This window comes from Nothoprocta perdicaria, unplaced genomic scaffold (genome assembly GCF_003342845.1).
Source record: "Nothoprocta perdicaria isolate Ctin4 unplaced genomic scaffold, notPer1 scaffold_201, whole genome shotgun sequence".
In the NCBI taxonomy this organism is placed as follows: Eukaryota; Metazoa; Chordata; class Aves; order Tinamiformes; family Tinamidae; genus Nothoprocta; species Nothoprocta perdicaria.
In genome coordinates, this window is record NW_020455217.1 from 859510 (window position 1) to 880560 (window position 21051).

The 21051-nt window shown below is 44.9% G+C and overlaps 1 protein-coding gene across 1 annotated transcript in view; it reads right to left on the reverse strand.

The window, feature by feature from the left end:
• The window catches only part of GRIK4 (glutamate ionotropic receptor kainate type subunit 4), a 93822-nt gene extending 89712 nt beyond the window's left edge, over positions 1 to 4110 (reverse strand). Inside the window, exon 1 of the mRNA XM_026038116.1 lies at positions 4019 to 4110. Coding sequence (XP_025893901.1) covers positions 4019 to 4100 — 82 coding nt within the window. The 5' untranslated portion in view covers positions 4101 to 4110. The remainder of the gene's footprint in view (positions 1 to 4018) is intronic.
• Between the last annotated feature and the right edge of the window lie 16941 nt (positions 4111 to 21051).

Consider the following 21051-nt stretch of genomic DNA (forward strand, 5'->3'; position numbering starts at 1 on the left):
GCAAATAGTTAATATGTGAATATTGTGTTTTTTCCTCTACCTCTCACCAGTCTTCAGTAGCAAATGACAAATAACCATGAATCTGCTATACCTTAATGAATTTAGTTGGACCTTTTTAATATAGGAGGAAATGAAATATTAATAAATATGTCCAGAATATAATAAAGGCAAGTATCAACAAATATGTTGATACTTCTCCTCATCATCCCACACAATTCTCTCTTTCTTTAGATTCTAGGAAAGCCCTGAATGAAATAAGAAACCTCTCAAAAGAATATATACAAAATCAATAAAGGTCAAACTCTTCATGCAAGTACTCAAAGGAGCTGAGCAAGATATGAATCAAGCAGATGAAGAAACAGTAACATGGCTGTCTAGAAGAATTTACCCTCTCCAAGGACCAAGACTGCTGGTGGATTATATTCCTGTGGAATATTCCCACATTCCTATACTCCAAGAGACAGACATCTACTGTACGGGCTTTAAAGCAGCCACGGCACACATGTGGCCAAGCATCCAGCTAGGTGCCTCGGGGTTGAGACCCCAAAATACACATGCAATGCATTTATCCACGCTTAAGTGAAATTAATTCTCCTTAGCCACAGTAGCCACTTGCTCAGCCACTTGCAATCCCATTTAGTAATACGACAGTGCAAACATGACAGGGCTTGAAAGAGCACATCTGAAGAGCGCTGGTGCTGCCCTGCCAATCACGCAGAAGGGCACTGTGCACATTGCACATAGGGCAGCTAACCCAGAAGGATTATCTTTAATGCCTTAAAGACATTTAGGTGTACACAAGGASAGGCCAGCTAAACACACGTGTGACAATGACCTGCTGGTTTCCAGCTCGGCTCCAGCCCTTGCCAGTCTACTCCCTTGGGTCTAGGAGAAATTTGCTCTGCCCTCTCCCCAATTAGCGGGACCTAAAGTCTGCAACACTCAAGACTATCTGCCAGACAAGAGCAGGCAACTAACTCTCTGCCCGCAGCTTTGCTCCTGTTAGACCTCAGTCATATTTGCAAGCGGAAAGGTTTTCCAGCAACAGTACCACCATATGAGGCTTAGGGAGAGCGTTTCCCTTCTTGGAGCTCATCAGGGCATTGCAGCAACATTGGCTAAAGGGGGCCTTGCAAGAAGACTTTGTCAGTAGGTGCTATGTCAGCAATAGGGAGCCTACTGCTGCTTAGGACAACGTTATGAATAAACTACAACTCTGGTTTGTATATGAATTTTAAACGAGTTGTTAGTACATCCAATGAATCTAGCAAAAGAATACCAATTTAGGGCTCTGACAATCTGGCTCTATAAAACCAAGTAAATAACTTAGTAAATAACTCAAGTAAATTTCCTGACACTTTATTGAGCATTAGTGAACAAATAAAAAAAAAAAAAAAAAACCAAATCCCAAATTACTTTTACAGGCAGATTAAGCTGCATAAGACCAGAATTGAGGACAGATACCAGCCCATTTTGGGCAAGCACCAACTCTTTGGTTTGTTCCCAAGATAATTTTGCATTGGCTTTTTCAMTGGCTACAGGATGTCTCTAGGCACTTCCTCATCTATCCCCTACAGGTCCTCAAAACATCTGAGAACATGTCCACTCCTGCCCATCTCTTCATCCCCCATCACAATCAATTTTTAAACAACTAAGGAGAAAATATCTCACTGAGCTGAAAGAAACAAGAGAAAAGGGAAGTGATCTAAAGTAAAACATGTAGGAAATGTCAGTGAGCGAAATGCACTATTTCCACCTCACAGAAGTGTCCAGGACAACGAAAACTAGTAGATTTTCTCCAGGATTAGAGGGGAAGATACAGAGYTCAAGGATGAGAAAAAACTTTGGACCAATATCTTTCCTGATTATCCTGCAAAGGAATAGTACAGTAACATCCCCAAACATATGATAGCCTACAAATTGCTCATGTTCATGTCAAAGTTGAAGAGAGGGTCACCCTATAGCCTGTATTCTGACCATAGTTTTGCGCAGACTGTGTTGCTAAAGCTCACAGCAATGCAGCATGTAGTGGGTTCCAGTCAGGCTAATGAAACAACATTAGCTTTTTTTTTTTTTCTCCCACTGCATGCTCAGAGATGAAGCAATCTGCTGCCTAGAGCTTTATTGCAAAGTTCTGGGGCCAAGATCCACTGCAAGCCCCAGAGAGCAGCAGTGGGGATGCTGGGTGCTTGGTTTAAAAGCCAAGCCACRTCCCGCTGACTCAGCACCACGCTGTGTGCCTCCAGCTGCGAAGCCATGCACAGCACAAAGTTCTCTCTCCTGGCCAGTGACGAGGAGCAAGGGCACGGCCTTGCCTCTGGTCGCCTCACATTATTAATCAAAGCTGTGYGTTTGACCGGTCCATTACCAGATGGCTTTCAGAGTTATTTTAAATGTTAGCTTGCATTTTCTTGGAATATTCACATGTTCATGCTGCTCTGTTTTCCTTCTCTACGCAGTGTATTGATTTATGTTGCTAGATACTGTATCTTTCTGGCTTGCCATAAGTATGCATTTGGGAATGATTTCTGGGCTGCTGGTAATATTTTCTTCTCCTTTTATTTTGTACTTTATTTTTATTAACTTTTTTGCTGAATATACTGGTAAAATAAAACTGCATCTTCAAGAAACAAAATCAAATCCCCAAGCCCCTCCTCAGCTTTTTGCCTATCTGCCTCAAACTCCATTTGCATGGAAGTTCACTCCCTGATCCTAAGTACAACAGCAGCAGTACCTATATATAAACATATCTACCTGAGCTTCCCGCTCCTCAGGAAATTCTTGCTTCAGGATGAAGTCTGAGGAGCATTCATCAGGTTCTGAACCCCTAGCATCATTTCCTTCAGCTGTTTCTATCAATTGACCCACTTCATTTGTACCACGGGTAGACCCTAGGACCACTGTGAAGCGTCAAGGTCTCCCTGCACAGAGTAGCAGGTAGAAAACGCACCCTCCGTCCCCATCTCCATCTGTCGGCTCCAGTGGAGGACCTGTCCATCAACGTGAAATGCAGCCTGCCGAGCTAAGGATTATGCAGCACAAGTGCTGCCCATGAATCAGAGATGTCGGGATATAAAATACGGAGCCACCCTCCCCATACTGCTGCCAGCCCTCCCTTGCTATATTTCTGAGCTGCACCAATCCTAGCCAAGAGGAGAAGTAATTTCACTTAGAGTATCACCTATGAAAGTTGCATATGGGGGCAGGAGAAGATTAGCTTATCTGCAACAAACAGTTAATACAAACAGCTAGCAGCTCCAGAGAGAGCAGGCATGAAAAGCAGTCTCCTTTCTAAACACCAGAGTAAGGTGTCACTGCTATGAGGCAAGTTTCACTATAACGCATTTCTTGGATGCATTTCTTGTCCCTAATCCACACAGGCAGCAAGCAAAGATGACAGTGTCTCTTAAACCYTTTTCAATAAAGCCCAGAGGAGACTGAATGCATAGAAATTTCTTACAAATTGAGCATTTTCAAGTTACTAATGTTTCCGCGGCCCTTCTAAACTATGTTCAGCTGGGGCTCAAACACTCCTTGCTCATCAACATGAGGACAAATAAATTTGTGGCAGAAAAATCATTTCCTATTGTGTGGAGTTTACCAGAGCATCAAGGGGGATGGGGTATAAGGGGACCTAGTTTCATTCCTCGGTGCCTCCTCCAGCAGTAACTTCCACTTCAAATTTATACAGAAAAAGATTCCCATCAGGTAACATTATCGCCATAAAATCAATGCAAATATATACAGTCACTGTAAACTGCATTTCATTTACATCCCTGGAATACGATCACAGTCCTTAGAGAAGAGCTCRATCTGAGGCAGCCGCCAAAGCCTTGACTTTTCCCTCAAGACGAAGGTGAGAACGTTTCAACAAATACAAGCGGGACAAAACCTCAGTGAGCCAACGGACCACACTGGAGTAGGGCACATGCCATTAACTCAAGGTGTCCAGCAACCCCAAGGCTTGACTGTCCTTGCCCCAACACATCCACGCAACAGCAGCRAGCTGTGTACTCACCGATCCTCAGGGAATGGGGGCTGGAGGCACTCGTCATTAGCCACAGCAGAAGGAGCACCAGAGGCGCCAAGACACGGGGCATCTTCTATAAATCCTCATGGAGCCCTTTGGTGGTCTGGGCATGACATAACTCTGCGGAGAGGAAGACACGGCAGCGTGAGCACCCCAGCTCTCCAACCAGCGACTCAGCAGAATGACACGGCTTGGAGCTTGCCAAGCGCTTGGGACAAAGCGTCTATTTACCAAAGGAGGAGGAGGAAGCTATTTACAGACTATGAATTATTCAAGAATTGGAGTCAAGCTGGGCAAAGAGCTTCTAACAAAAAAATGGGAAGAAACCCAAGGAAAAGTCCAAATATTTCATCTCGGCATTTTTAGCTCTTCCACAAAAAAGTGGAAATCAATATTGAGTCATATCTATTTAATTTCTCTCTCTCTCTCTCTCTCTCTTTTTTTTTTTTTCTCCTCTCTCTCATTTAAAGCATCCTGGATCTTGAAATATAATGCTGAGTTCTAGTTTTAGGGTAGGTCAAAACCAACCATAATTTAAGGAATGATAGTCAGAGAAAGTCAGTAACTTGGGCCATCGAACTAGAGAACAACACTGCATTGCTCCAGCGAAAGTGACCATCTTTCTTCTTTTTCACATAAAAGACAATGCAAGACAAAATCAAGAGTAAGTCCATTTCTTTCTCCCCTTACAGGCAACCTAAGTCCCAACACTCCCTGCTCCAGCTTKTAACACCATTAAAACGGAGGGCAGTGGGAGAAGGATTCACAAAACGATCCTTATTACAGAAATTGGCACTGATGATCTCACAGCAGATTCTCCAAAGCAGTAGAACAAGTTGTTAACAAATACCATTTAAACAGTTAGAGAGAGAGGAGATATTACATTACAGGGGAAATGGCTGTTCCTCATATTGATAAAATTATCTCCACAGGCAGTAATGTCCTTAAATGCTGACTTGGATTATTTCATCTGTTGCCTTATCTATCCCTTCTTTACTGGCAAATGTTCTCACACTATTTGTCTAATTCATGGGCCAAATACTGAAGTCCTGACATAGGCAAAGTCTTTAATCTGCCTTTGAAATTATGAGGAGAAAGGCATTTTTTTTTTACCTGCAATTTTTCAATTCAGCTATTTTTAGATCACACACAGACTTCCACCATCTCACCTCCACACTCCCTAGACGAGTTATCCCCTTTTTGCAGACAGAGAATAGAACAGAAACACCTGGATCTGGTCATAGATCAAAGTGAAACACAGACTCAGCACAGGACATCACGTAGGGGTCCGGCTACCCTCCACGTAGCTCCTCTGCACTGCTGATTGATCCCTGTGTGGTTCCTAGTGCTGCCTGGAAATTGACCCCATCAGCCTTGATTTCCGAGTCCCTATTTGATCAGTTTCGGAAAAGAAAAGGGACTCCTAAGTCTGAACATCAGTCAGAAGCTTGCAGAGTCCTGATTCCATAAGGTGAGTCCTCAGGCATTTCACATGACAAAATCTACCAAAAAATCACCCAGAAACCATTAGCTACCTCTAAGAAACACGGTGACAATTTTCTTTCCTTTGGTGTTACTGAGCAATTCCTATGGAGAAARAGCCCTAAAAGGTTACCCATATGGCGAATTGGTTACTCAGAAGTGTTGGCAGCAACATAGACAGGTTGTGGAGCAACATATCATTTGAACACTTTGAAGCAGTTATTTCAAAATTTCCCAAGTTATTGACAAAACAGCAGGATGAAGTCAAATTTACTCACACGGGTATTACAGCAAGAGCAGTGGAACTGGCACTCTCGACACCAAAAAAATCACTCTCCACACACACGCACCCTCTCAATCCACTTCCCAACAGAGCAGGAGGGAGAATCTCCTGCAGATCCCGGAGGGGCTGAGCCTCTCTCAGGACTCACTTTTAGGGTCCTCCCTTAGGTCCCATAGCTAGTATTTCTCCCTCAGATGCAATGCCTGCAATGCAAAAAGCAAACAGACAAAYGTGCAAGCTCCCCAGGCTGCAGATGCGGCTGCTAATCCTCGCCAGGACTAGCAAAGTGCCTGAAATCTTCCTCCACTGCCACCTCCTGTTTGGCCAAGGCAGACTAGGAGAGAGGAGACTCCACGCTCGTTTGCTGAGCCGCAGCACAAAGAACTGGCCTTTGCTCATGCCTGCTGCTCTCGCTGCTGCAGGCAGCCAGCTCTGCCGCTCCTGCTGCCTGCCTGCTAGCAGAGCAGCCCATCCAAAGGCATCCGCACCAGAAAGCGTCCAGCACTCAGATGCTCCTGCGCTGCCCTCTGCAAGGCACAGTCCTGTCCCTCGTCCCCTGCTGCTCCGTCCCCTGGCACAACACAACCTAGGAAACAGCTGCACGCTGGGCTATGACTCAGTCCTAAGGTAAAAATTCAGGCTTGTCAGCTTTTCTACAGCAAAATGACAGTGAAGGAGAGAAGGAAACACACGGAGAAAGCAGTGAAAGGAGAGAGTTTGCAGCCTGGCTTGGCATGGAGGCAAAGCCTAAGACTCCCAGGGAAGTGGCTGTCCTTGCATCAGCAGCCTAGAGTTAATAGTAAAGCTAAATAATAAATACAGGGCACCTGCTGGGCTCTGCTATGCAAGCGGCAGGGTTGTAATTACCTAGAACATGAAGCACAGAGGGATGCTACGCTCACCTAACACATTACCCACAGCTAGGAACTGCTTCCCAATGTTTTGAGTCTTGAGTATGAACCCAAGGAACAGCTGTCAGCAAGAGAAACACACTTTGGGATTGGCTGTAAAATATTTTCTACCAAGCCTCAGTAATCAATTCCAGGTATTACCAGGGAATCCACCCCAGTGCAAACAAATGCAGTAAGTGGAAGAAAGAAAGAAAATGTTCTTCTCTTAAGTAGCACAAAGACAAAACCTCGGAAGTCAAGAAAAGAAATATTAAAGAGCAAGGATATTTAGCAACTTGCTGCACTAATCTATATTCTTGTGAAGATGACTTGTCTTAATTCACCCTTGCCACAGCTTGCTGGAAATAAATCAAACTTCCTTGACTAAAGTTTCCACCCAAAGCATGAGGACTCTTGTCAGCTGGCAGGTTTACACCTCCTGCATTAATGGTTTCTTTTTATTATATTGGAGACTTGCTAAGGTAAGCAAGCAATCCTGTCAGGCAGACAGCTGTTTTTAAAGCAGGACGTATCTGATGCCACCCAAAAGGAGTGGAAACCTGGCAAAACATTTCACAGGTGAGGGTGGTACGTGAACTGATGCAAGTACCAACTGAGGTATGACAGGTTGGACATTGGCTTCTCTGCACAGGAGAAGGATGCATTTTTCCACCCATTATGCCCTTTTTCTTGTTTAGTTCTGAAAGTCCAGGAGAATAAAATAAATCAAGACTATATGGAATAGTTCTGAATTTTCTCTGAAGATAAAAGTGTCTAAATACCAGTCAAAATTACAGAGCACTTGCTTCTCAGAGGAAGCTACTAGCTTCTGAAATGACTTATGCATTTTTAATGACTGTGTGAGACAGTACCCTTCTTCTCTGCTATTGCCACATCTTCCTGATATTTTGAGATCTTTGCAGTATAATTCTTACTCAACACAGCAAAAGCCAAAAGGCAGAACAAAATGTTAAATCAGAGAAGAAGCCACTCCTGCAGCTGCCACATCAATAGTGGAGACATCCCTGCACACCAGTCGTCTCTCCTCTCCTTTCTCCCTAAGCTGCCAAGGACGCAAAGGGAAACCAGATGCACGACTGTTTCTGTTCACAGGTCCAAAGATAAACCCACCTTGTGAGAGCTCAGTTTACCACCTGCCCCCTGCAGAAGTGCTCTTTAAAACTGTTGGCAACTGGAGTTTTACCCAGGCAACAGGAGAAGCTGTCTTTTCCCAAATGCCAGTTTGGAGGAGGCTTTGGTGTTGATGGATCTTTCTGTGCATCACTAGAAGCCTGATGAATGGTGAGAAAATGCAGCTCAAGCAAAGCTGGAGTAATCCTCACAGCTGAGGCAAGAAATTTAACAGCTGCAGAACAGCGAGGAATTCAGAAAAACTGTCAGAGAATATCAACAAACAACTTAACAGGGCCTTTTTCATTCTTCAGACAGGCAAAGAGAGCCACTTCCCTTTGCAAAACTTCATCCGCAGAGAACCTCACAGCTAAATGGAGCTGACAAGAGGKAAAGAACCTGAAAAACATTTCAACAGGTGACTGTTGCTGGGTTTGAGAAAATGCCCGAGTGTTTCAGGGGGAGGAACCACATTGCAAGCCTGCCCCAGGGATACAGAGATGCGAGTTCAATTAAACTGAAAAATCACTCCATTTAAAGCTACCAACAATATGTTTTCCTCTGCAAAATGCATAATTAGCATGGGTAAATCATTACTACAAGGTATTGTTGCAGTCAAAACCTCAGTAAGATTGAGAGAAGGCTCAGGCATTTATAACGGGAATGAATAGCTAGTATTACAACAATAAGCCTGAAAAGCGGAAAGAAAAAAAAAGAAAAAGAAAGACTTTGGATGACATGTAAACCCTTCACGCTGCAGGGCATTGGCTAACTCCTTGCATTTGAGGGCTGGCAGAACTATCCCTTGGGGCAAATCTCCTTATACTGATTCTTGAAGCAGCTAGTACTAAAAAAAGGATATTTAACAATATGAAGCACAGTTCTGTTCCAGTCTAGCAATTTCTATGTTCCTTTAAAAACTATGTCTCCTYTCAGATTTCATCCACGCTAAAGAGCTGCTTAGCTCTCAGGCACCCAGCCTTCCCTCTCCTCGCTTTGTCCTCAACAGGATTCRCACTGTGGCTCACCAGGAACCAATTCATTCGAGGTGAGAGACAGGCCAATGGTATCTTGCTTGCCCAGGTGTCAAGGGATGAAAGGACCTCTGCCTTTCCATCACACCACCGTGGAGATGCCGCTCCAGCAAGTGTCATTCAGCTCGTGCTGGAGCAGGTGATATTCAAGGAAAGGTGATATTAGAGATAAATACCTGCTCAGCTGATGCACAAAATGGATTTTTCCCCTTCTCCTTGCTGTGTTATCTCTGTTTTTTATTTTATTTTTTAATTCCCCTTCTTTCATGACTTCCAGAAAAAGCAGCAAGAAACTTCAAGGAGAAAAGAATTCTGGAGGCAGCGAAGCAGAAGGACAAATGTATTCCTGACATTTCCCATTCCCCTGGATTATTTTCTTTTGCGTTATTTCCCCGACAATACCATGTTCTGCCTCTCAGCTCGCCTTTCTCCATCCTTCCTACCATTAGCAAAGCCTGATCAACTTTTCCTATCATTGCTTAGGGATAAAAGCAATACACATACATCTTAACATGGTAGGGATTGGTAAAGCATTGAAACACCGCAGCAACATTTTGGGAGGCTAGAAAAAGCCACAGGGCTGCTGAGAGGGAACACCTTAAGACCATAACACCGTTGATGCCTGCAGTGCACAATCCCGGCATGGTCCATGGATTTCAAGGACTGCAGATTTTGACCTCACCTCAAATTTCTAACCTCTTTAAGCAAGTTCCTAACGATAATTAMAAAGCAGATAGCTGTTTATCATGGATAAAGTTTCTGACCAGGTTCGACTCCGTCATTTTCTAAGTCAACCCAAGAAAAATGACACAAAAGTCACTCGCAGCTCCTCCAGCATAAGGTGACAGGGCTTCCCTTTCCAATATAACCCCGCAYTTACTTGGCAGACCAACCCAAGCTGTTCTGCAGGACATCACTTGCATTTACCCTTGCACTCAGTGAACCACAGAGGGGAGAGGGTGGCCAAATGTACATGAGCACTTAGAAAGAGGCAGCACAAACTGCTCTCTGCAGGGGAAATGCCCAGGTGAGCAAGATCTCGTTTGTTCTATGCCTTTTTTCTGGCAAAGAGACTTGTGGAATCCTGAATAAATAAGACCAGTCAAAGCCTCACCTTCATAAAGAGCTGTACCAGAAGAAGGAGAAAGCCTTGAAACCAGCAGCTGTGTTTCACATTAAAAAGTAAATAAACACAAATACTTTGAAATCTCAGCTTTGTCCCCATACGGAACAAACCTGACAGAACAGATACACAAAYGTGTTAACCAGGGACAAGCGAGGATTGGAAACCACAGGCATCAGCTGTTGTGCAGAAAACATCCCTCTGCACCCTGCTATCCCTCTGCAAACACAAGCAACGCGAGGCAAGGAAGCTGCTGTCGCTGCAGGGTAAATACAGACCGAGTCAAAGAAAGCACATAAGCCATTCCTAGAAAGTAGGCAATAGAGCACAAAACTCAGCCCAAATTCCACTTTCTCTTGGGTGTGTGCACACAGAGGCAAGAAGAGCCAAGCATAAAGCAAGGCGGAAAGGTCAGAGCAAGCGCAAGAGCAGCCCTGGTGCCATCTCCTGCACGACTCATGCACCAGAATGACACCCAACCTGCATATCTTCAAGCTAACGTGGCTATCTATCACCACACAGTGCTGTAAGTGCACATCAAAAATAAAATGCCAATAATGAAAATAAAAAATGGCAGGACCTCAGCTTTAATGTACCAAGGGCTGTGTTCAGAATGAACTGCTCCAAGAAGCCCTTTCCGTAAAATCTTTTTAWGCTCGGTATATATCCTTTCACAGCAGAAAGGCGAGTTGCTGAAGAAAACATTTTCCCTCCTCCTTAGRACTGGTAATTTTTCCAGTTCTGCCAAACAGCACTGTTTTTGTAAGTAGATACACTTTTGGAAATTTACTTTTGGCTGCTTGGCTCRCAGCAATTGAAAATGAACCTCTTGAAGACGAGCTGTCTTGCAAAATACCAACTTTTTCTTTGAAGGAGATCTTCATATTTTTTCACAGAAGATGGATATTTTTTGAAAAAAATTTAATTTTTATCAAAAATGCTTTGATGGAAAATTTTCAGCCCTCTCAAAAGAAAAGAATCCAACAATCACTAACCCCATTTGCTGTTAGCAAAGAACTACTACTACCACCAAATTTATTTACATGTGAAGAACGTCTTGAAATATGAACTGGATATGTGAACAAACCAGTAGTCTGGAGGGAAAAAAAAGTGCAAAAAAAGCTCTTAAATGCATCAAACTGATCTCTGGGCTAGAGACTGAAGATTAATCTATTTATTTCACTTAAATCTCTGGCAGGTTCAAGGGGAGCAAGGTGCGAAGGGGAGAAAACAAAGAAGCTTCTACAAAACCAACCTGCAAGAAATGGTTTATGGCCAAAAAGCTAGTTTTTTTTTCTTTTTACAGCTGCCAAAACTCTAAGTGAAATAGATTAATCTGCCAGTCACCACCCCAAGGACATTTTTGATACAGACAAGCTCTAACTGCCTGCACTTCAAAGTAGTCAAGGGGTCACTTGCACAGTGCTCGAGAAGATACCTGCAAGGCTTGCTCAGTGTGTATATTTCAACAGAGGGAGAATTTGGGGGCAYACATTTGGCAGACAGCAGGCTTGTGCACTGGAAAGGAGGCGGAAGAGAGGAAATATGTTAAGAATAAGCACAAGAAATCACAGGTGCGGTGGGCTTGAGAGCACACAGAGCAGGAACGTAGGCACCAGAGAACAAGTAAAGCTGCAAGACTCAAGGCTATGCAAGGAAAACTCTGGAGCTAGCAGATGGATGCACATGCAATAGGAACACTGAACATGGCAACCAGATACAAATGAGCGAGTTGCTGAAATACTGGAATACAGTAGGAAATAAATAAAGATTTGCAAAAGGGAGCAGAACTCAGGTCCAACCTGCTAACTGATGTTGTATTTAAAAGGAATTAATTTGCATGACAGAACCTTTTAATCTTGCTTGTAGCCTAAGTAGCACAAAAAACATATTTCAAGAAACCTATATGTTTGATTAAAGTTTAACATGAAAGAGCACCCAATTAGAGGCACAAGTCTATAGCGTTACTAAGATGAAACACCCAAGTCTCAGAAGGAAGAAGAGAACAGGCTGCTTTGGCCTAACTGTCCCTTCATGCACCAATTGTAACTATGCCCCAAATACAGGAAAAATCTCCTGTTAAACTTTACTGAGCTCACGCCCTTTGGTCACAGCAGCCAAGTGAAATGATGACTCTGGAGCACAAACGCCATTATAACCAAAACAAGGGCAGCCCAGCACACGTAAATAGACCCTTAAATTAAAGGCAGAAGCAACTGCCATCCTCTCAGTCGCTTCCCACTGTACAAACAGCTCCTGCCCCCAAGACATGTCACTTTGGAAGCCACCTGCATTCATTCAATGATGCCACCCAAGGTGCTCTGCCACCCAAACTCTCGAGCCAGGAAGACAATTTCACACCCATGTTTCAGCCATCTCCTTTTCCTTCACCAGGCACTTAGGAGGACATATAGCTAGGAAAGATCAGTGCAGAAAGCCCTGGATACACCCCTGAAAAAAAATATGTACCTATTCCCTGAGTAAACAGTGCATAATTGGCTATTAATGAAGTGCTGGATTAGCTGTGGCCCCTGCGTGGCCGCAGATACACCATCCTGCAGGACCTGGCCTGACAGCAATTCCAGAGCTGCTCATTAGGGGCTGAGCAGATGCCAGGCCCCTTCAGATCAATGTTGCTCTTGCCTCACAAGGACACAAGGTCTGCAATCATTTGAGCCTCCTCAAAAAAACCAACAGAGTTCATTTCTGTAGATGGCTAGTGCAGACCTTTATCCTTATATGCTCACAACTATTATAATGGGGTGCTCAGCCCAGCAAGCACCACACAGGGCTTCCAGCAGCCTCAACATGGCAAGGCTGGGAAAGCGAGGACACAGATAGCACAGTGCACACAGAGCTCCAAGAAACCTCCTTCCTTCAAAGGGAGGATGGAGGCAAAGGGAAAGCATCCAAGTCCCCATGGCACAAAGGAGAGGAAGCTGTTTCCACCTCTATTGCCCGAAACTCCAAGACATCCACATCAGCCCAGCTAGGTATCTGGGAGCCCCCCCACAACGGTCCTTGTCAAGGCTGATAAAAGCAGCACTGAAGTCTCAGCACTTTCTTCATCACCTTCCTCCTCCTCACCCTGCACGTTCAGGCTCCTGGCTTCTCTTAGCGGACCGACTGTCACTCACAGAGCCACAGGTCTCCAGGGAGAAGTGGCCACAGTGCTTTCAAAGCCTCCTTCCTCCTGCTGACAGCAGCCTTCCAGCTCAACAGCAGCCCCAAAGGCTGGCGAAGACAAAGATATGTATTTTTATGAGAGCATCTCCCCTTCAAAAAATCTTCTAAAGCTTCTTTTCACAAGCACTTTGAAATAATTAAAGTCTTCCATCAAATTATACTGAAGATTGCTCTATGAAAAGCGTTTAATTTCCATTTGCTTAATGTAACTCCATCCACCAGATGAACTCTGTGGGGGGCTCTCTTTCTCTCTTCCCCCCCYACCCCCCCATTCCTCCCTGTTTCGGAGTTTTTTTCCGCCACCACCACCCCCGTCCTTCCCTCATCTCATTTTCCTTCTCTCCTAAAATTATCATGCTGGGAAACTTTAATTTGATTTCAGCCTGACTGGAATCCCGGACGCTGCCACATCGTTTYGCTGCTCGCAGCTGCAGCAGCGGTCACCAGCACCACAGCTTTCCTGCATCTCAGGAGAAGCTCGCGCAGAGCCCATGATTGGTGCAGGAAGCCCGGGCATTCCCAAGAATCCCAAGCTCTGATCCTTCCCAACCCATGACTCCCACAGCCAGGCAGAAATACCCTAAAATGGTCCAGGCAGCGGGGATTTCTAGCCAAGCAGCCATGGTTTTGTATTTTGACAAGAGGCCAGTGCAACCACATAGGGCATCCTCGTATGCACCACAGCCTCTAGCTGCAAGTGATGAAGCCAAGACTAAGGACAAACCAAAAAAAGAAAAGAGAAAACTGAATTCCCATGTCCCTATTGCTGTAGCAGTTTAGTCACTCCAAAGCCTATTTGCCTTTACACAAATGAGAAGAGTCTGCTCCCCAGACTGTTCAGGCCATCTGTGTGCTGCACGCTAGCATCTCCGGATGGCRTGCTCGCCGCCGCCGAGCACCACGGTGCAAAGATGGAGCCCACTCTCACCACACACTCCAGCTCCAGAGGTGCAACCCTTCCTGGACGAGCAGGGAGCTGTGGGATCAGAGCTAGCACCTCCAAACTGCACCCAGCAATCAGGAGGAGGAAGAGGGCAACGGTGGATGAGCAGGCACTGATACTGGAGATCAATCTGCTGAGRCCATGGCATGTACTGGTGGGGTTGGCAGTAGCTTGCAGTGGGGACACAAGTTTGGGTCTCTGATGCTGCAGCCTCCTTGGTGAAGCTCTGGCCATGCTTGGTGAGCAATTTATGAGAGCTAAAGCACTGCCATGTGGTATTTGCAGCAGCTGCTCAGCAGAAGGGAGAAGCTGATCATCAGCTCATGTTTGATTTTGTACTGTAAGCACACAGCAGATGCTGGAGGTGGGGTTAGAAACTCTTTATGGGTCCCACCAAAACTGGCAGGCAAGAAAGTCAGCATGCCAGAACAAGGAACATGAACTTACTGAGCTTCACTTGGAAATCAAAACACCAGCAAACTCGGAGASTTGAAAAGGGCGATGTGCTCTACAAGGTACAGCATGAGACTGAGTTTCAGGACACCCAATTTATCCCCAGTTCTGCTGCATAGCTAAGCTACTTTCTCTCCTAAAGCCYTGATTCGACCACCTGCTCTTAGTGAGATTCATGTTCCAGAACTCTTCAGTGATGTGCTCAGAGGCCTCAGGAGGAAGAGATTTCTGGAAGACTCATGTATCATCATTAACTCTGACCAGGAATAGCCCAGAACTGCAAGGCTGGAGCAGCATTTTCCAGTTACATTGGAATATCCATCCCTCCTTCAAACCTCACTGTATTAGACTTACACTCCCATCTTCTGCCTAGCTGGACTTTGTCATTTATTTTAAATAAAACAGTACTCTGAAGTTTCCGATGAAATCCTTATCCCCAAATGCCAAGCTGCTGTCACCCACACCAAGAAGCCCTGGTCCTAAGAGCCAAGTGAGGTGAGGAGGAGGACCAGAAATAGAGTCCAGGCCTCCCGAAGCACTGCTGTAACTAGAAGACACTGCCTTTAACATTTGGTGCCTTAAGTTTCTAGTCTGCACTTACTGAGAACACTGACATTTAGTAAAATGACAAGATACTAAGTTGTAGCAACATTCTCACCTCCCTTGGATTTTGCAGAGCCTTTTATCCTACAGTCAAGTCAGCTCAGCTATTCCCATTCCCCTCCACAGCAGGGCAGGACACACCAAACCCATCCCTCAACAGCAAGTGCCAACAGTTCACCGCAAACACGAACTGGGTGGCACGAGGTGAACTTCTAKTGGAGCCGCTCTCTGCCTCACACCAAACAGCAGCATCCCCCAAGTGATTTACCAGCCCAAGGGACTCTAATAGTTCTCCTGATGGGGGCTCAGGACACAGGCTGGTACCATCAGGTCCTTGCTCTGCCTCCATGCAGTGTCCAGAACAGCGCCAGGATGAAGGCAATTCACAATGTGATAACTAAGCTGTTTAGTCRTCTGCTGTGCCTACAATTCATTTCTGTCATGTGTGACTAGAGCGCAACGCTTGGCAGAGCCTGCTATGGACATGGATGTGCATGGTCCTTGCTACCACACAGCAGGTTTGCTGGTGTTTCCGGAGGAGTCTCTGCACATCTCTCCAAACAGTCAAGTCCAAATAGAACAGATACTTCCCACCAGCAAGAAACAGAAAGGCAACAAATGCAAGGCCCTTCTGCAGCCCCAGTCTGCACACTCGCCCCCTCACAGACCCTCAGTACTGTGAACTTCATGTCGCAGAAGGGAAGCCAAGACTCAGAGAAATGAAGTATTTTAACCAGAGTCACACATGCAGCCTGTGGCTGACAAACATGGAACTGAGATCAACAGCAAATACCWCAAGCCCTAAAACATGCCTCCTACCCCCAAAAAAGCATGAAAAACATTATGAAAAACAGCTGACAAACAAGCTTTGGGTTCAGATCTCTCTGTATTTCGTCCCTTTAGAAGCCCAGGAAGAACTGAGACATTTTCTGCGCACTGAGCATGTCTGGGCACAGCCATACCTGATGCTCCTGCAGCTAAAGATGGCTCACTTTGCACCAGAAACAAATGACATCTAATTTCACCTTCCCTGCACTAGATGTCTCATCAAAACAGGGCTCGAGTTTGTGTACCTATAGGAAAAACAAATTTAATGGTTTCATTCCTCTTTTAGGCTTTGTACCAGACAGGAAGTGACAAAAGCCTAGCTAAATAATCTAAGAGGAATTAATTTCCATGGAAATCAGGATCTAGAAGTAACAGATGCTTCTCCAAGGATTCCCATCTTAGCTACCTAGACCGAGGGGCAGGCGTATTTACACTAACAGCCAGGGAAATTTTGGCAATTCCTCTAAAATTGCCTCACGGAGTTTTGAGGGTTCACCCATGAGGAATGTCTGACACAGTAACTGAGATTATGACTGTGTGGGTGAGTGCATGTTTGTGCCTGGTAGCAAGGCTGTGAAAGATAACACACACAGTGTGATCGCTTGCTCTATTGAATTGGGACTCCAGAAATCCATTTTTAGCTTTGCAGCCATCCTGTTCCCTCTCCTTAGAGTAACTCACTGCCTCCCTTTCCACTGTTTCCCCCTCCATAAATTAGGAAACGTTCCCTGCCGGAGACAGACAGAAATGCAACAGAGACGAGAGCACACGAGGCGGCAGTGAGATCACTAAGACGGCAAAGGGAGAAGCAGCAGCCCCAGATTTATGTCCAGGTTCATAAGTCTGCTGAAGCAGAAGGTCAGAGGAACAGCCCTACTTGCCAGAGAAGGAGAGCAGTAAATCCTACCTCCTACCACAGCTGGCTTTGGAAATTTTAAAAGGAGGATAGAATTACTCTATTACACAATCCTGAAAGATGTTATGGTTTTCCCCAGAACCATAGACCAGAGATCTTCCCATATGGAGCTATTACAATCCATAGTGCTACCTCTTCAGCTGCATTAGTACAGAAAGAGTAACTGGATCCAAAGCAGCAAGGCATTTTAGGAAACACCCAAGCCACACGAGGTTAGGACCACATATGCAGCCACAGGATAATGCTGCTAAGGTAGGGAGATAGACACAAGAAAATCAGGTAGAGCAAGCCATCAGGAAGCACAAGGGACTTTGAGCCTTTTACCATCCCAGAGAAAACAGAAAGAGATGGAGCTGACTGCACATAAATGCATGGCCTACTAGAGGGAGAAAATGCGAGTTGGGACTTGCCAGAATAGCATAAATTTGTCTCGTTCTCGGGTATATATACACACACACACACACACACACACACACACATATATATAAAGACATTTTAAATGTTTTAATTAGTAAAGCACTTTTTCATTCATCAACCTTCAAAAAGTCGATAAATACTGAACTTGCCAAGTGATAATTAATATGGGGTGATTCCTCTCCCTCACCTCCTTAAAAACAGCACAGAATTGAGGTTCTTTGGAGCCAAACCACCGCAAATAGTGGTGCCAACTGCTATTAATAAGAAGCTGCCTGTGCCCTGGAGAAACTCAGCCATTGTCATTGGAACATTTTACCCACTCTTGAATTTTAGTTTTCATTCATTACAAAATAATCATGGAAAAAAAGAAAAATAATTCAGATGTGGCTAAGAATGGCACTTAAAAGTGTTTGTTGTTTTATAGCCATTCGTCGTGATTAATTATAGACGTGTTATAACTTCTGCGATTCTCCTTCCTGCAGAGAGTTGCATAACCACTCACAACCACATGCTTCCACCTACAACAGCAATGCTCCAGCATAAGGGCCGGATCTCACTAAGCCTTCGTTTCCCAGAGCTCATTAGYGCGAGTAGTCGGAGCGACACCGACACGCAGCAGCTCATCACCACGAGCGGTCCTTGGGCGGCAGCGAGACCGCAGGCAGAGCTCACCACCGTCTATGTGTGCTCTTAAACAGCAGCTGCAAGGAGCTGCACATGTGGCGAGGCTCTGCTCCAAGAGCCTGCTGGAAGAGAGCAAGGGATTTCAGGGACAGCTTTGGCTCTCGGCTGACACTAAGRTTTTGATCCGTTAGGCAGTTGTGGAGCCACTAACTTCTCTTGTGATGACTGATACTTAAGCCCTCGCACACAAACTTGTCCTGCCGTCTGAGACCAAAGGGCTTAAGAGACTCTCAGGATACAGCAACTTTACTGACCCTGCAGATTTACAACAAGCTCAACAGATGCCACGCTTCCTTGCAAGTGCACCTAGGCACTGAACAAAACACACAGCTTATTACAAAAGAAATCACTTGCCTTTCCATCACAGAGGACCTGGGCTGAAACAAGTAAACAAATGTTACTGAACACAGTCACACTAAAAATCACGGTTTCCTGTCTGCATTGTGACCATCGCAACTAAGTTACATGCATTTTTTTCCACAAATAAATGTTTTAAACTTAATCCGATCTGGAAAAGGAAAGCAGATCTTGCATGAAAAGAGCACGCCTCCAAGAAGCACGCTTTCCTGGTAAAACATTACATACCGACTCAAAAAGCTGCAACAAAACCATGGAAGCTTATAACTTTTATACAGCTTCAGAACATGAAGTCGCAGCATGAGATGGATATCGCTGCTAGCCTCCAACCTGGCCAAAATCTTCGCCAAGGCTGCAAGCCAGCTGGTATTYGGGCACTAGGCACCAGCCACAGCGCCACCGGTCCCTGCTGTCCCCAAGACAGAGTCCTCAACCTATGACCACGGCTACCAAGAGAGCCCTGCCCTCGTTACAGCCAAGAGGCTTTGAGATTGCATGGGCAAAGAGGCAGGACCATCAGAGAGTGATGTCAAGGGCCAAATTCCGCTGCTCACAGCAGCTCCCGAGTTGCGGCTTATGCTGGAAGGAAATGTGCCCACAAAGATAGRGACTCACATGGGTGATGTGTCCAGAGACATCAGCTGCCACTCGGCATCTGTGGGTGGCAGAGGGGACCCATCTCTGCTTGGGACACATGGATGCACACGATGCATCCGGCTGCTGCACAGATTAAYCAAAAGCCTCAGCCCACAGCCACATCAGAGACTTCACAAGAGCGATTTATCACCGTAATTAAAAAAGCATTACAGGGATATTGCAGACAGCCATCGGTCAAGGAGCGGAGCAGGAAAAAAAGCGTTCCCTCAGCTCTAACAGGTTGCCTTTTATTAGCCTTCTACCCAATAACTGATCATTTCCAACTAACATTAAAGGAGGCAGCAGCAAGCTCAGGAACCTGTCACATCACCTTCTCTTTTTCTTCCCTGTACCTTCCTCACCTCTCCATTCACTTTGTGCATTATGTTACAACCCAAAAGGGAAGGGAAAAGGGGAATAAGACATAAAAGTTTATTGATTGATTTGAAATTATGCTTTGAAACAAAGCCCCTTGGATTGGAAAAGCTTGCATTTCGACACAAAAAGGGACGGCACAACTCAGGAAACACACCGTGAAACAAACAACCTCGTCTCAGAGAGTATATTTCGTCTTCATTATGCCCCTGAGAACGTGTTAATATACTATGTACAATGTATTAATCACCCATCTAACTTCCAAATGCGAAATGCATCATTAACATTCATGTTGTTTTCAATTACTTTGCTGTATGGGAAGGAGGGGAACAGAGGCAGGTTCCTTCACTAAATTTTGTTTCATTCACAGAGCTTGGGAATCATAAAAGGCAGCCTGGATAAAATCCTGCACTCCTGCCGCACATAAGGGTCTGCTGACACCAGGATGCAGAAAGGCTTTTAATTGATATGGCTGTCAGAAAAACCCAAGGCCAAAGTAATGTTTTCAGACAACCTGGCAACGTAGAAGTGCAAGTCCATCTTCAGGCGTGATTCAAGTACTTTGGGCCAGTTTTTCTAAAGGTAGCTACCTTTTAAAAAGGCAAACCACTTGGTGGGATTTCTAAGAGCTCATGAACTAATGAGGCCCCTAATTCCTATTGATGCTTTCATTTAAAAACAAGGGCTTTGATGCTCTTTTGATCCCAAGTTTTAGCAGTTCTCCAGCAGATGCAAGCTCTTCTATGGAGGGAACACAAGCCTGACAACATGTTTGTTCCCATCAGCCAAGCCTTCATCATTCACACACTTTGGCAATTGGACTRAAGTTGCCAATTTGCTCATTTATGGTGCCATCCCTTGGGCACGTGTTTCTCTAAAAGCAACTAAATGTCTGTCCATTAGTTGTTATCACTGAAACTTGAAAGGATTTCATACCTAGATGTTGACCACCCTTGTGTTCCCCTCATACCTAGAAGGGCAACAAGAGCAGTTGGTTAGGTGCAAAATTTCTCATTGCATTGAACCCTCAMGATCTGTCCGTTTTTGCAAGAACTCATGTTTGGCAGCATAGCTGGAGTACTTCAAAAGAGCTTACAGGAAAACATGTTCATGCTGAACTCTTGCTAAACTCGCTCCCACTTAAAGATCAGCATGGATCCTGGCAATCGTCCAGGCCACCTTCCCCAAAAAAGCAGACCGGAGGCCTTCTTGAAACCATTCCAATTTCCACTAAAGCCTTTCAGAAAAACCATGCAATCACCCTGCAAAGTTGCCATTCATGGACAATTGACCACAAGCCTTAGGGGACATATTACAGTTTCTAATTAATCTCTCTGTTCAAAAACGTGTGTCTTATTTGTAGGCTGAGCATCTTGAACTCCATTTTTTTTTCTTTTTTTTTCTTTTTTCCTTATTCTTTTGCAGATGGCTCAGTGCATTTGTGAGATTGAAGGATCTGAAGTCACCTTGATCGTAGGCAAAAAAAAAAAGAAAAAAAAAAGCATTTTGTCAAGAGGCAATCAGACATTCTGACCCCATCAGGATGACTCACATCTGAGATAGCACCTCCAGAGGGAACGCAGTCTCTTCATATTGATTCCTCTATATCAATTCCTCTACACTGACTTGAGGAGACTAGATGCTTAGTGAAAGCAAGTGGGATAGATCCAGGGCAAGTTC